Below are 17,333 nucleotides of genomic sequence, written 5' to 3' on the forward strand. Positions count from 1 at the left end.
CTCGACCGGTAAAAGCCAGTTTTGTGTTTATCTGGCGCACTCGTGTGCAAATTTGTGAGAAAGGTGCAAAGTTGCTACTGCTTAGTGGCAACTCCTCGATCTCAATACTCTCTGACACTGGACTTCGCCGTTGTTCTAGAACCCGTGGTCTGCAGAGAAAATGCTGCAAAGATTAGCCGCAAAAGTATCCAGTTTCCCATTTCTTTTTAAAAAAATAACGATTGTGAGGCATTTTCTTTTTTTAAAAAAAGAGCATTCGAAATAATAAAACTTAATCATAGAATTTTACAGCACAGAAGGAGGCCATTCTGCCCGCCGCGCCTGTGCCGGCTCTCGGAAAGGGCTATCCACCTAATCCCATTCCTCTGCTTCTGCCCCTTAGCCTTTAAAATGCTTCTTTGTCACATATTTGTCCCCTCCCCTTATGAAAGCTATTATGGATTCTGCTTTTCTCACTATTTCTGGTCAAGCATTCCATGTCCTAACAATCCTCTGCTTAAAAAAAAAACTCTCCCTTCGTTTTTCTGCTGATGATCTTAAATTGATGCCCTCTAGTTACCAACTCACCGACCAATGGAAAGTAGTAACCCACCCCTCCCCCCATTTACCTCATTAAAACCCCTCAGAATTTTAAATTCCTAAGCATTTCTTTTCACTCCGGGTTAATATTCTGGGGTTGTAGCTGTCCCTGACTTCTGAGACATTTTTTGTAACATTAGGGTTTGTTCCATCACTTAAAAAAAGCTTTTGGCCTCAGGGATACTGAGCTTCCGTGGAGCTGCCAGGCAATCTAACTGATTTCACCGAAGCCTGTCTTAAGTTTAATCTTGGATTTTTTTTTTAAACATTTAGACTCGCCACTTCCACCAATGGTCTTAACGTGACAGCAACTTTGTTTTTCCTTATTCTCTCTTCGCCCTCCTCCCCCGAAGGCGCCGACTCTGACTGAGGTACTGTTGCGTTGGTAAGCTGTACCAAGTAGTGACCTGCTCTCAGACCTCTGCCAGAGCTTCTGACCACTACGAGATACACTGGAGGCAGCCATTATGATTGTCTCTCCCTGGCTGCAGGACAACGTCTGGCCTCCACTCCTTGGCTTCTCCTCCGGTGGCACCGTCTGGAGCTCACCGCAAGGGGCACTGCCGGCTCTAACTCCAGCTCTACCGCTCTGTGACGCAGCATGTCGAAGCACTGATGCGCTGTGCTCTTTAACGTTAATGCAAACCTTCCTCTGGGATGTGGGCCCGGCTATGTAATTTCCAAACACTGCTTTACTGGGTCTCCTCATCCAAAATTGTGATTCTGATTTCTGAATGCAGCGGTCAGTTAGCTTTTGTGTGCTGCGGGGAGGGAGGGAAGTGTTCTAGTCAGGAGGCTCCAGCCGTCATGCGTGTGGAGCAGGCTTGTTGGACCAGCTGGTCTTTTCCTGCCCATCTTTTTCGTACGTTTTACACACAGGTTCATTCGGTCACAGCTCCTCCGCTCTTAGTTCAAATGTCCAGTATGCGGATAGATCAGAAATCAGTGAGTTCAAGTGAGGGTGGGGGAAGGGGGGGGGGGGATGGGAAATTCAGAGGAGGTTAAATCTGTGCCAGTGCCGGGTTTGAAAATGAAGCTGAGGCTCATCCCTGTTTCCTGTCTCGCATCTGATTCTCTGTCGCACTGCGTGGCCTTGCAGCTTCCAACTAAAATGTCCTTGTTTTTCTCCTGTGTTCTCTCCTCTTTCTGTCATCCTTTCCCTTCCCACCATCCCCCTCCCTCCTCAGTCCTACCAGCCCTCACTCTGACAGCGAAGCCCTTACCAGACGTCACAAGAAGTCTCTCTTCTCCTCACACTCTGGCTTCCCCTTTCCTGTGAAAAAGAGGTAACCGTCATTCTCTTGCCTGTGCTTCTGTGCCTCCTTTCCACTCAGTTCCCGGCTTTCTTTATACCAGGCGTGTGTGTTTGTAAGAGTCAGTGGCAATGTCGGTGATGTTTCATGAGCTCCAGTCCCCGAGCATCAGCAGTGTTAGCAAGTGCAGATTTTTTAGTTTAATTCATTCTCAGGATTTGGGCGTCGCTGGCGAGGCCGGCATTTATTGCCCATCTCTAATTGCCCTTGAGAAGGTGGTGGTGAGCCGCCTTCTTGAACTGCTGCAGTCCGTGAGGTGAAGGTTCTCCCACAGTGCTGTTAGGAAGGGAGTTCCAGGATTTTGACCCAGCGACGATGAAGGAACGGCGATATATTTCCAAGTCGGGATGTGTGTGACATGGAAGGGCAACTTGGTGGTGGTGTTCCCTTGTACCTGCTGTCCTTGTCCTTCCGGGTAGTGGAAGACGCGGGTTTGGGAGGTGCTGCCGAAGAAACCTTGGCGAGTTGCTAAATGAATGTGTTCATGTCTACTCGGAAACACGTGGAGGTGTAGCAAAAATAGGATAACTGGTTTCCGAACCACGGGAAACCAACTCAGGCGCACGTAACCTGCTCCGGTTTCCGATTTGTGAGTCCCAGTGCTTCCCCTATTGCCGCCTTTATTTTGCTTGTGACCTGCGCCAGTTCTGCCATCTCCAGTTGCACAGGTCTCGTGCAGCCGGCTACAACCCAGGAGGAAGCTTGGCCAGTGACTGCTGCAGTCGGCCTTAGCAAATCCAGGTGGGCTTATTTTTTTGGATGGCAGCGAGCTAACGGCACTAGAACAGGCCACCGTGTGGGTTAAAAGAAAGAACTTTCATTTATTTTGCGCCATTCACAACCTCAGGACACCCCAAAGCTCTTTACAGCCAATGAAGTAATTTTGAAGTGTAGTCACTGTTGTAATGTAGGAAACGCGGCAGCCAATTTGCACACAGCAAGATCCCACAAACAGCAAAGTGATAATGACCAGAAAATCTGTTTTAGTGATGTTGGTTGATGGATAAATATTCGCCTTGCTCTTCTTTGAATGGGATCTTTTACATTTACCTGAGAGGGCAGACAGGGCCTCAGTTAAGCGTCTCACCAGAGAGACGGCACCTCTGACAGCCCTCCCTCAGTACTGCACTGAGGTGTCAGCCTGGATTATGTGCTCAAGTCTCTGGAGCGGGACTTGAACCCACAATCTTCTGACTCAGAGGCGAGAGTGCTACCCACTGAGCATTATTTCCCTTCATTCTCAGTGCTTCCTGTGCTTCCTTACATCCCTCAGTTAGACTGCACTTCAAGGCAGACCTTGATCGGTGGCTATTTGTGTTTAATCGATAGGAGTTGACAATGTCAAAACGCTTTGGACGAGCTACTCATCGCTGGACAGAATCTCTAGCGGCCGAACGTCCCGTTCTTGTTACACAGAACGTGCTGGTGGTTCAGAGATGTCTGCAGCACATCCCAGCTGTCTAATCTTTCCCCCCCCCCCACACATCTCCTGATTGATGTAGTTCCGTGGGCGCAGGCAGCTTGCAACCACCTTGCCCTAGTGGCTGATTTTGATGTGTGAGCTAGAAAGTGATGTCAGTAGGCTATTTGACAACGGTGAGCATCACAGCATGTCCTGTCATGTTCTCGCCCAATGTCCACACAGGCGCCCGTTCCAGTCGGGATCATAAGATGGCAATCAGGAGTGGGACTCCTGCGTAGTTTTCTTTTTCTTTCAAGGGCTCCTACAGATGAATTTAAAGAAACAGGAGAAGAGCAGCAGAGAGGTTGCTGGTGTGAGTTGTCAGACTGGCATGCAGGGAGATTGTTAGCACGACTTCACCTGACCTCGCACTACCTGTACTGCATTCCTCAGCACAGTGTGGGACAGATGGAGGGGAGAACTTCCTTGCCACAAACAGGATACAATCTAAGACACTCCTTGTTGGCAGTTACTGTCTGGGGGAGGTAATGCCTGTTTTTGAAAACTGCAACACATAATGAGTGAGAAGGGGGGTCACGGCAGAGGTCACCGAGGGAGCTTCTGAAATCACTTCCCTCAAACTTTACAGCAATCTGGAAGTAAACAAAAGCTGTGGGCAGCCTGGGGTCACGAGGTCGTCGCACAACACAGGATCAAGTTCATGACTGCAGACATCTCTGCTCTAAATCTCTCTCTCTCTCTCTCTCTCTCGTTCTGTCCCTATCTCGCTCTCACTCTATCTCTCACTCGCTCTCTCAGTCAAGTTCTCGACTGATTTATGTTTTTTTTTTCTTCTTCCCATTGCAGAATTTTGGATTTGCAGAAAGCCTCCCAGAGGAAGCGTATTTCTAGCGACAGCTCGGTTGCTGAGGCGCTGGCCCACAGTGAGTCGCTCAGAGCCTCAAAGCCTTTGCTCAGCAGGTGAGGGAAAGCTTCAAAAGGAAACGGACACAAAAACCTAAACAAAATGCCAGTGCCTGAAAGGAGGGGGAAACCGCAGGGAGAGCGCGCGGAGCTGAGCTCGATAGAAACACTCCACAATGCACAGTTTCAAAATGGAACGGAAAGTGACCAGACTCCCTGTTCTTTCTGAACCGCATGGTTCCCCGTCCATCTGCACAGCTATCCTGCTTTAAGTGGCTCTTACTCGTCTTTTCTTAACCCCCATTTCTCGAAAACAAGCAAATCCACTGTTCCAACTGCTTTAGGGGCATTGTTCGAATTCAAATAGAAGTGACCTACATAGAACATTAACAGTGGAGAAATGTCAGATTCAGGGGTTTCAAAGCGTTTTTCTGTAACTGGATCCAATTCGGGGGGTGGGGGTGGGGGGGGGGGGGAGAGAAAAAAATGTGACCTCCGTCCCTCCTCTGCCACTCGGAAGCTGACTGTGAACCGATGCCAATGCTCTAAATAAAACAAAGCATTGCGCCGTGCGTTCCCACCAAGGCCGGCTCCTCCATTTCACGTCCATCGGGCCTGCCCAGCACCGCTCGTTGTGAGTGACACCCGCCCACTCCTGTTTAAAAATGTCGCCTGTTTCGATGTATGTCACTGTGAAAAATAATCCCAGCTCCGTGCGTTTAAATGAGCCTCGCTGATATTAAATGCCACTCCTAAAATTTAGGGCACGATCCGTTTTACAGGTTCTGAATCCCATTGGCACCTAACTATTTACACAGGTGCACTGAGTTGGATCCCTCCATTACCCCTCCCTCGCCCCTTCCAGCCCCATCGGTACGTATATCCCCACAATGACATTTGAAAACGTTTGGAATGAGCTCCCAGCAAGGTTTATTTGAAGAGCCGCGAGGGGCGGGGAAATTACAGAGGAAATGAGTCGCTCCTGTAGCGACGGGGTTGATGTGAGGCTGGGGAGTGACAGAGTGTCTGCCTCCTCTAATCCCCTGAGTCGAGTAGCAGGTGGCACAGGGGAGAAGGGGGGGAGGAAATTCAAAGGAGGAAACATTTTGCCCTCTAGAGGTCCTATAAGATGGAGTGAGAGGGCACTGCTTCGATTACGGAGCAGAGACTTCGAGAGAGAGAAAACCGACCAGGATATCCTCACCCGGCCTGCCATCAAATGTTTCCTGGTGTTGGCTAAAGAACATAATTAACATCGGTGTGCCCAATACTGTGCCCTCCCCCCCACCGAGGGTACTTGGCCTCAGTGAAAAACTCTCCCTTGTCATTTTTTTTCTAATGGGTGATTATTCCATTTTTTTCAACCAGGCAAAAACGTAGAGAATTTTCTCCCATTTGGTTCTAAAGCCCTAATCCATCCATCATCTCCGGCCCATCTGCGATGCAATCAATCAATCATTGCACAATATAAAAATAACTCTGCTGAAAATAACTCCAATAAAAAAAAATTTAAGTATGTGAAATTCCAACCATTTTTGTGTAAGAACACCTCACCAGGGTAGTCTTCTTTGTATAAATGTATGTGGGGATGAGTTGAAGTACTGAAATTTCTCATGGACCGTGTGTGTGTGTGTGTGTGTGTGTGTGTGTGTGTGCGTGCGTGCGTGCGTGTGTGTGAGAGAGAGTGTGTATTTGTGCAGTTTCTCCCTACCTTCCAATCTCTATTCCCAATTGTTTACACTGGGGGACGGGAGGGCGAAGTGCTGCTGTTTCTCCCCAACATCCCAACCCACAGATAAGCTATGTTTGCAACTGAGGGGACAGAAACAGGAGCAGTCCATTCAGCCCCTCAAGCCTGTTCACCATTCAGTTAGATAATGGCTTTGCTTCTTGTCCCTTAATACTCTTACCTAACAAAAATCTGTCGACCTCAGTCTTCAAAATTCCAATTGATCCAGCTTCCACAGCCTTTTGGGGAGAGAGTTCCAGGTTTACACTATACTTTGTGTGAAAAACTGCTTCCTGATTTTAGTCCTGAATAATTTTAAGATTGTGCCCCCTTGTTCTTGATTCCCCCACCGGAGGAAATAGTTTCTCCATATTTACCCTATGGAATCCTTTTTTCATTTTAAATACCTCGATTAGATCACCTCTCAATGTACTCAAGAGTTTATGCAACACATACTCAGAAATTAACCCTTTGAGCCCTGGCATCATTCTGGTGAATCTATACTATACCCCCTCAAAGGCCAATATGTCCTTCCTGAGGTGAGGTGCCCAGAACTGAACACAATATTCCAGATGGGGTCTGACCAAAGCTGTATATAACTGTAGCATAATTTCCTCCCATTTGTATTCCAACCCCCTTGAGATATAGGCCAACATTCCATTAGCCTTTTTGATTATTTTTTGTACCTGTCGACTAGCTTTTAATGATCTGTGCACCTGAACACCCAAATCTCATTGCTCCTGTACAGATCCTACTTTCTCACCATTAAGAAAATACTCCGATTTGTCACAGTGTTGTCCACTCACTTGATCTATCAATGTCCCTTTGGAGCTTCCTGCACCCATCTGCACACCTTATTGTGCCCCCCCCCCAACGTAGTATCATCTGCAAACTTGGATATACACGTCTCCATAACGTCATCCAAGTCATTGATATATACAGTGAAAAGCTGAGGCCGCAGTACAGATGCCTGGGGAACACCACTTGTCACATCACGCCAATCAGAGTAGGATCCCTTTATCCCGACTCTTCGTCTCCCACCTCGCAACCAATTACCAACCCATGTTGCAAGGTTACCTCCAATTCCACGTGGTTTCATTTTTGCTAATAATCTCTCGTGGAACCTTATCAAATGCCTTCTGGAAATCCATACAGTTAACAGCTATAGACAGTCCCTTATCTACCATGTTAGTGACCTCATCAAAAAAATTCATTTTGTTTAGTCAAACACGATTTACCCTTCACAAATCCACGCTAACTCTCTCTGATCGGCTCATATTTGTCTAATTGCTCAGTCACTCGGTTCCTGATGACAGATTTCAGTAGCTTCCCCACAAATGACATTAGACTGACAGGTCTGAACTTAACTGGTTTCTTTCTCCCTCCCTCCCGACCAAAATAACGGAGTGGTGTTTGCAATTTTCCAATCCAACTGCAAAATTCCCGAATCACTAATAAACAGTACATCACCAGTAATTCATTAACAAATGGTACAGCACTGGAATCCACGAATCAACAAGTCAGTACCAGGAATCCACTAATAAACAGTACAGCACTGGGAATCCACTAATAAATAGTACAGCATCTGGAATCCACTATTAAATAGTACAGTACCTGGTATCCACTAATAAATAGTACAGCACCTGGAATCCACTAATAAATAGTACAGCACCTGGAATCCACTAATAAATAGTACAGCGCCTGGTATCCACCAATAAATAGGACAGCACTGGGAATCCACTAATAAATAGTACAGCATCTGGAATCCACGAATAAATAGTACAGCACCTGGAATCCACTAATAAATAGTACAGCACCTGGAATCCACTAATAAATAGTACAGCACCTGGTATCCACTAATAAATAGTACAGCACCTGGAATCCTCTAATAAATAGTACAGCACCAGGAATCCACGAATAAATAGTACAGCACCTGGTATCCACTAATAAATAGTACAGCACCTGGTATCCACTAATAAATAGTACAGCACCTGGTATCCACTAATAAATAGTACAGCACCTGGTATCCACTAATAAATAGTACAGCACTGGGAATCCACTAATAAATAGTACAGCATCTGGAATCCACTAATAAATAGTACAGTACCAGGAATCCACTAATAAATAGTACAGCACCAGGAATCCACTAATAAATAGTACAGCACCTGGTATCCACTAATAAATAGTACAGCACCTGGAATCCACAAATAAATAGTACAGCACCTGGTATCCACTAATAAATAGTACAGCACCTGGTATCCACTAATAAATAGTACAGCACCTGGAATCCACTAATAAATAGTACAGCACCTGGAATCCACTAATAAATAGTACAGCACCTGGAATCCACCAATAAATAGTACAGCACCTGGAATCCACTAATAAATAGTACAACACCTGGTATCCACTAATAAATAGTACAGCACCTGGAATCCACTAATAAATAGTACAGCACCTGGTATCCACTAATAAATAGTACAGCACCTGGAATCCACTAATAAATAGTACAGCACCTGGTATCCACTAACAAATAGTACAGCACCTGGAATCCACTAACAAACAGCACAGCACTGGGAATCCACTAATCAATAGTACAGCACTGGGAATCCACTAATAAATAGTACAGCACCTGGTATCCACTAATAAATAGCACAGCACCTGGTATCCACTAATAAATAGTACAGCACCTGGAATCCACTAATAAATAGTACAATACCAGGAATCCACTAATAAATAGTACAGCACCTGGAATCCACTAATAAATAGTACAGCACCTGGAATCCACTAATAAATAGTACAGCACCTGGTATCCACTAATAAATAGTACAGTACCAGGAATCCACTAACAAATAGTACAGCACCAGGAATCCACTAATAAATAGTACAGTACCAGGAATCCACGAATAAATAGTACAGCACCAGGAATCCACTAATAAATAGTACAGCACCAGGAATCCACTAATAAATAGTACAGCACCTGGTATCCACTAATAAATAGTACAGGACCAGGAATCCACTAATAAATAGTACAGCACCTGGTATCCACTAATAAATAGTACAGCACTGGGAATCCACTAATAAATAGTACAGCACTGGGAATCCACTAATAAATAGTACAGCAGCTGGAATCCACCAATAAATAGTACAGCACCTGGAATCCACTAATAAATAGTACAATACCAGGAATCCACTAATAAATAGTACAGCACCTGGAATCCACTAATAAACAGTACAGCACCTGGAATCCACTAATAAATAGTACAGCACCTGGTATCCACTAATAAATAGTACAGCACCTGGAATCCACGAATAAATAGTACAGCACCTGGTATCCACTAATAAATAGGACAGCACTGGGAATCCACTAATAAATAGTACAGCACCTGGAATCCACTAATAAATAGTACAGCACCTGGTATCCACTAATAAATAGTACAGCACCTGGAATCCACGAAGAAATAGTACAGCACCTGGTATCCACGAAGAAATAGTACAGCACCTGGTATCCACTAATAAATAGTACAGCACTGGGAATCCATTAATAGTACAGCACCTGGAATCCACGAATAAATAGTACAGCACCTGGAATCCACTAATAAATAGTACAGCACTGGGAATCCACTAATAAATAGTACAGTACCAGGAATCCACTAATAAATAGTGCAGCACCAGGAATCCACGAATAAATAGTACAGCACCTGGTATCCACTAATAAATAGTACAGCACCTGGAATCCACAAATAAATAGTACAGCACCTGGTATCCACTAATAAATAGTACAGCACCTGGAATCCACTAATAAATAGTACAGCACCTGGTATCCACTAACAAATAGTACAGCACCTGGAATCCACTAACAAACAGCACAGCACCTGGAATCCACTAATAAATAGTACAGCACTGGGAATCCACTAATAAATAGTACAGCACCTGGTATCCACTAATAAATAGCACAGCACCTGGTATCCACTAATAAATAGTACAGCACCTGGAATCCACTAATAAATAGTACAATACCAGGAATCCACTAATAAATAGTACAGCACCTGGAATCCACTCATAAATAGTACAGCACCTGGAATCCACTAATAAATAGTACAGTACCAGGAATCCACTAATAAATAGTACAGTACCAGGAATCCACTAATAAATAGTACAGCACCAGGAATCCACTGATAAATAGTACAGCACCTGGTATCCACTAATAAATAGTACAGGACCAGGAATCCACTAATAAATAGTACAGCACCTGGTATCCACTAATAAATAGTACAGCACTGGGAATCCACTAATAAATAGTACAGCAGCTGGAATCCACTAATAAATAGTACAGCACCTGGAATCCACTAATAAATAGTACAATACCAGGAATCCACTAATAAATAGTACAGCACCTGGAATCCACTAATAAATAGTACAGCACCTGGAATCCACTAATAAATAGTACAGCACCTGGTATCCACTAATAAATAGTACAGCACCTGGAATCCACTAATAAATAGTACAGCACCTGGTATCCACGAAGAAATAGTACAGCACCTGGAATCCACGAATAAATAGTACAGCACTGGGAATCCATTAATAGTACAGCACCTGGAATCCACGAATAAATAGTACAGCACCTGGAATCCACTAATAAATAGTACAGCACTGGGAATCCACTAATAAATAGTTCAGCACTGGGAATCCACTAATAAATAGTACAGCACCTGGAATCCACTCATAAATAGTACAGCACCTGGTATCGACTAATAAATAGTACAGCACCTGGAATCCACTAACAAATAGTACAATACCAGGAATCCACTAATAAATAGTACAGCACCAGGAATCCACTAATAAATAGTACAGCACCAGGAATCCACTAATAAATAGTACAGCACCTGGTATCCACTAATAAATAGTACAGGACCAGGAATCCACTAATAAATAGTACAGCACCTGGTATCCACTAATAAATAGTACAGGACCAGGAATCCACTAATAAATAGTACAGCACCTGGTATCCACTAATAAATAGTACAGCACTGGGAATCCACTAATAAATAGTACAGCACTGGGAATCCACTAATAAATAGGACAGCACCTGGAATCCACTAATAAATAGTACAGCACCTGGAATCCACTAATAAATAGTACAATACCAGCAATCCACTAATATATAGTACAGCACCTGGAATCCACTAATAAATAGTACAGCACCTGGAATCCACTAATAAATAGGACAGCACCTGGAATTCACCAATAAATAGTACAGCACCTGGAATCCAGTAATAAATAGAACAATACCAGGAATCCACTAATAAATAGTACAGCACCGGGAATCCATTAACAAATAGTACAGCACTGGGAATCCACGAATAAATAGTACAGCACCTGGAATCCACTAATAAATAGGACAGCACCTGGAATCCACTAATAAACAGCACAATCCCAGGAATCCACTAATAAATAGTACAGCACCTGGAATCCACTAATAAATAGAACAATACCAGGAATCCACTAATAAATAGTACAGCACCGGGAATCCATTAACAAATAGTACAGCACTGGGAATCCACGAATAAATAGTACAGCACCTGGAATCCACTAATAAATAGGACAGCACCTGGAATCCACTAATAAATAGCACAATCCCAGTAATCCACTAATAAATAGTACAGCACCTGGAATCCACTAACAAATAGTACAGCACCTGGAATCCACTAATAAATAGTACAGCACCTGGAATCCACTAATAAATAGTACAGTACCAGGAATCCACTAATAAATAGTACAGCACCTGGAATCCACTAATAAATAGTACAGCACCTGGAATCCACGAATAAATAGTACAGCACCTGGAATCCACTAATAAATAGTACAGCACTGGGAATCCACTAATAAATAGTACAGCACTGGGAATCCACTAATAAATAGTACAGCACCTGGAATCCACTAATAAATAGTACAGCACCAGGAATCCACTAATAAATAGTACAGCACCAGGAATCCACTAATAAATAGTACAGCACCTGGTATCCACTAATAAATAGTACAGCACCTGGAATCCACGAATAAATAGTACAGCACCTGGAATCCACTAATAAATAGTACAGCACCTGGAATCCTCCAATAAATAGTACAGCACCTGGAATCCTCTAATAAATAGTACAGCACCTGGAATCCACTAATAAATAGTACAGCACCAGGAATCCACTAATAAATAGTACAGCACCTGGTATCCACTAATAAATAGTACAGCACCTGGAATCCACGAATAAATAGTACAGCACCTGGAATCCACTAATAAATAGTACAGCACCTGGAATCCTCCAATAAATAGTACAGCACCTGGAATCCTCTAATAAATAGTACAGCACCTGGAATCCTCTAATAAATAGTACAGCACCTGGAATCCTCTAATAAATAGTACAGCACCAGGAATCCACTAATAAATAGTACAGCACCTGGAATCCACTAATAAATAGTACAGCACCTGGAATCCTCTAATAAATAGTACAGCACCTGGAATCCACTAATAAATAGTACAGCACCTGGAATCCACGAAAAATAGTACAGCACCTGGAATCCACTAATAAATAGTGCAGCACCTGGAATCCACTAATAAATAGTACAGCACCTGGAATCCACTAATAAATAGTACAGCACCTGGAATCCACTAATAAATAGTACAGCACCTGGAATCCTCTAATAAATAGTACATCACTGGGAATCCATTAACAAATAGTACAGCACCTGGAATCCACTAATAAATAGTACACCACCTGGAATCCACTAATAAATAGTACAGCACCTGGAATCCACTAATAAATACTACAGCACCTGGAATCCACTAATAAATAGTACAGCACCAGGAATCCACTAATAAATAGTACAGCACCTGGTATCCACTAATAAATAGTACAGGACCAGGAATCCACTAATAAATAGTACAGCACCTGGTATCCACTAATAAATAGTACAGGACCAGGAATCCACTAATAAATAGTACAGCACCTGGTATCCACTAATAAATAGTACAGCACTGGGAATCCACTAATAAATAGTACAGCACTGGGAATCCACTAATAAATAGGACAGCACCTGGAATCCACTAATAAATAGTACAGCACCTGGAATCCACTAATAAATAGTACAATACCAGCAATCCACTAATATATAGCACAGCACCTGGAATCCACTAATAAATAGTACAGCACCTGGAATCCACTAATAAATAGGACAGCACCTGGAATTCACCAATAAATAGTACAGCACCTGGAATCCACTAATAAATAGAACAATACCAGGAATCCACTAATAAATAGTACAGCACCGGGAATCCATTAACAAATAGTACAGCACTGGGAATCCACGAATAAATAGTACAGCACCTGGAATCCACTAATAAATAGGACAGCACCTGGAATCCACTAATAAATAGCACAATCCCAGGAATCCACTAATAAATAGTACAGCACCTGGAATCCACTAATAAATAGAACAATACCAGGAATCCACTAATAAATAGGACAGCACCGGGAATCCATTAACAAATAGTACAGCACTGGGAATCCACGAGTAAATAGTACAGCACCTGGAATCCACTAATAAATAGGACAGCACCTGGAATCCACTAATAAATAGCACAATCCCAGTAATCCACTAACAAATAGTACAGCACCTCGAATCCACTAATAAATAGTACAGCACCTGGAATCCACTAATAAATAGTACAGTACCAGGAATCCACTAATAAATAGTACAGCACCTGGAATCCACTAATAAATAGTACAGCACCTGGAATCCACGAATAAATAGTACAGCACCTGGAATCCACTAATAAATAGTACAGCACTGGGAATCCACTAATAAATAGTACAGCACTGGGAATCCACTAATAAATAGTACAGCACCTGGAATCCACTCATAAATAGTACAGCACCTGGTATCGACTAATAAATAGTACAGCACCTGGAATCCACTAACAAATAGTACAATAACAGGAATCCACTAATAAATAGTACAGCACCAGGAATCCACTAATAAATAGTACAGCACCAGGAATCCACTAATAAATAGTACAGCACCTGGTATCCACTAATAAATAGTACAGCACCTGGAATCCACGAATAAATAGTACAGCACCTGGAATCCACTAATAAATAGTACAGCACCTGGAATCCTCTAATAAATAGTACAGCACCTGGAATCCTCTAATAAATAGTACAGCACCTGGAATCCACTAATAAATAGTACAGCACCTGGAATCCACTAATAAATAGTACAGCACCTGGAATCCACTAATAAATAGTACAGCACCTGGAATCCACTAATAAATAGTACAGCACCTGGAATCCTCTAATAAATAGTACAGCACCTGGAATCCACGAAAAATAGTACAGCACCTGGAATCCACTAATAAATAGTACAGCACCTGGAATCCACTAATAAATAGTACAGCACCTGGAATCCTCTAATAAATAGTACAGCACCTGGAATCCACGAAAAATAGTACAGCACCTGGAATCCACTAATAAATAGTACAGCACCTGGAATCCACTAATAAATAGTACAGCACCTGGAATCCACTAATAAATAGTACAGCACCTGGAATCCACTAATAAATAGTACAGCACCTGGAATCCTCTAATAAATAGTACAATACCAGGAATCCATTAACAAATAGTACAGCACCTGGAATCCACTAATAAATAGTACAGCACCTGGAATCCACTAATAAATAGTACAGCACCTGGAATCCACTAATAAACAGTACAGCACCTGGTATCCACGAATAAATAGTACAGCACCTGGAATCCACTAATAAACAGTACAGCACCTGGAATCCACTAATGAATAGTACAGCACCTGGTATCCACTAATAAATAGTACAGCACCTGGAATCCTCTAATAAATAGTACAGCACCTGGAATCCACTAATAAATAGTACAGCACCTGGTATCCACTAATAAATAGCACAGCACCTGGAATACACTAATAAACAGCACATCACTGGGAATCCATTAACAAATAGTGCAGCACCTGGAATCCACTAATAAATAGTACAGCACCAGGAATCCACTAATAAATAGTACAGCACCTGGAATCCACTAATAAACAGTACATCACTGGGAATCCACTAATAAATAGTACAGCACTGGGAATCCATTAACAAATAGTACAGCACCTGGAATCCACAAATAAATAGTACAGAACCTGGTATCCACTAATAAATAGTACAGCACCTGGAATCCACTCATAAATAGTACAGCACCTGGAATCCACTAATAAATAGTACATCACTGGGAATCCATTAACAAATAGTACAGCACCTGGAATCCACTAATAAATAGTACAGCACCAGGAATCCACTAATAAATAGTACAGCACCTGGAATCCTCCAACAAATAGTACAGCACCTGGAATCCACTAATAAATAGTACAGCACCTGGAATCCTCCAACAAATAGTACAGCACCTGGAATCCTCTAATAAATAGTACAGCACCTGGAATCCACTAATAAATAGTACAGCACCTGGAATCCACTAATAAATAGTACAGCACCTGGAATCCACTAATAAATAGTACAGCACCTGGAATCCTCTAATAAATACTGCAGCACCTGGAATCCACTAATAAACAGTACAGCACCTGGAATCCTCTAATAAATAGTACAGCACCTGGTATCCACTAATAAATAGTACAGCACCTGGAATCCACTAATAAATAGTACAGCACCTGGAATCCTCTCATAAATAGTACAGCACCTGGAATCCTCTAATAAATACTACAGCACCTGGAATCCACTAATAAACAGTACAGCACCTGGAATCCACTAATAAATAGTACAGCACCTGGAATCCACTAATAAATAGTACAGCACCTGGAATCCTCTAATAAATAGTACAGCACCTGGTATCCACGAATAACTAGTACAGCACCTGGAATCCACTAATAAATAGTACAGCACCTGGAATCCACTAATAAATAGTACAGCACCTGGAATCCTCTAATAAATAGTACATCACTGGGAATCCATTAACAAATAGTACAGCACCTGGAATCCACTAATAAATAGTACAGCACCAGGAATCCACTAATAAATAGTACAGCACCTGGAATCCACTAATAAATAGTACAGCACCTGGAATCCACGAATAAATAGTACAGCACCTGGAATCCACTATTAAATAGTACAGCACCTGGAATCCTCTAATAAATAGTACAGCACCTGGAATCCACTAATAAATAGTACAGCACTGGGAATCCACTAATAAATAGTACAGCACCTGGTATCCACTAATAAATGGGACAGCACCTGGTATCCAGTAATAAATAATACAGCACCTGGAATCCACTAATAGTACAGCACCTGGAATCCACTAAGAAATAGTACAGCGCCTGGAATCCACGAATAAATAGTACAGCACCTGGTATCCACTAATAAATAGTACAGCACCTGGAATCCACTAATATACAGTACATCACTGGGAATCCATTAACAAATAGTACAGCACCTGAAATCCACTAATAAATAGTACAGCACCAGGAATCCACGAATAAATAGTACAGCACCTGGTATCCACGAATAAATAGTACAGCACCTGGAATCCTCTAATAAATAGTACAGCACCTGGAATCCTCTAATAAATAGTACAGCACCTGGTATCCACGAATAAATAGTACAGCACCTGGAATCCACTAATAAACAGTACAGCACCTGGAATCCTCGAATAAACAGTACAGCACCTGGAATCCACTAATAAATAATACAGCACCTGGAATCCTCTAATAAACAGTACAGCACCTGGAATCCACTAATAAACAGTACAGCACCTGGAATCCTCGAATAAACAGTACAGCACCTGGAATCCTCTAATAAACAGTACAGCACCTGGAATCCACTAATAAATAGTACAGCACCAGGAATCCACTAATAAATAGTACAGCACCTGGAATCCACTAATAAATAGTACAGCACCTGGAATCCACTAATAAATAGTACAGCACCTGGAATCCTCTAATAAATAGTACATCACTGGGAATCCATTAACAAATAGTACAGCACCTGGAATCCACTAATAAATAGTACAGCACCTGGAATCCACTAATAAATAGTACAGCGCCTGGAATCCACTAATAAATAGTGCAGCACCTGGAATCCACTAATAAATAGTACAGCACCTGGTATCCACTAATAAACAGTATATCACTGAGAATCCATTAACAAATAGTACAGCACTGGGAATCCACTAATAAATAGTATAGCACCTGGAATCCACGAACAAATAATGCAGCACCTGAAATCCATTAATAGTACAGCACCTGGAATCCACTAACAAACAGTACAGCACCTGGTCTCCACTAATAAATAGTACAGCACCTGGAATCCACTAATAAA

The 17,333-nt window shown here is 42.4% G+C and overlaps 1 protein-coding gene across 6 annotated transcripts in view; it reads left to right on the forward strand.

Moving 5' to 3' along the window:
* dgkza (diacylglycerol kinase, zeta a) overlaps positions 1-17,333 on the forward strand; it is a 432,154-nt gene that overhangs the window by 305,799 nt on the left and 109,022 nt on the right. For 5 of the 6 annotated variants that reach the window (XM_067993676.1, XM_067993677.1, XM_067993673.1 and 2 more), the window contains one exon: positions 4,162-4,275. In XM_067993676.1, the coding sequence (XP_067849777.1) occupies positions 4,162-4,275 (114 nt within the window). The other variant, XM_067993678.1, reaches the window with a different exon arrangement.

Source organism: Heptranchias perlo, chromosome 12 (assembly GCF_035084215.1).
Source record: "Heptranchias perlo isolate sHepPer1 chromosome 12, sHepPer1.hap1, whole genome shotgun sequence".
Lineage (NCBI taxonomy): Eukaryota > Metazoa > Chordata > Chondrichthyes > Hexanchiformes > Hexanchidae > Heptranchias > Heptranchias perlo.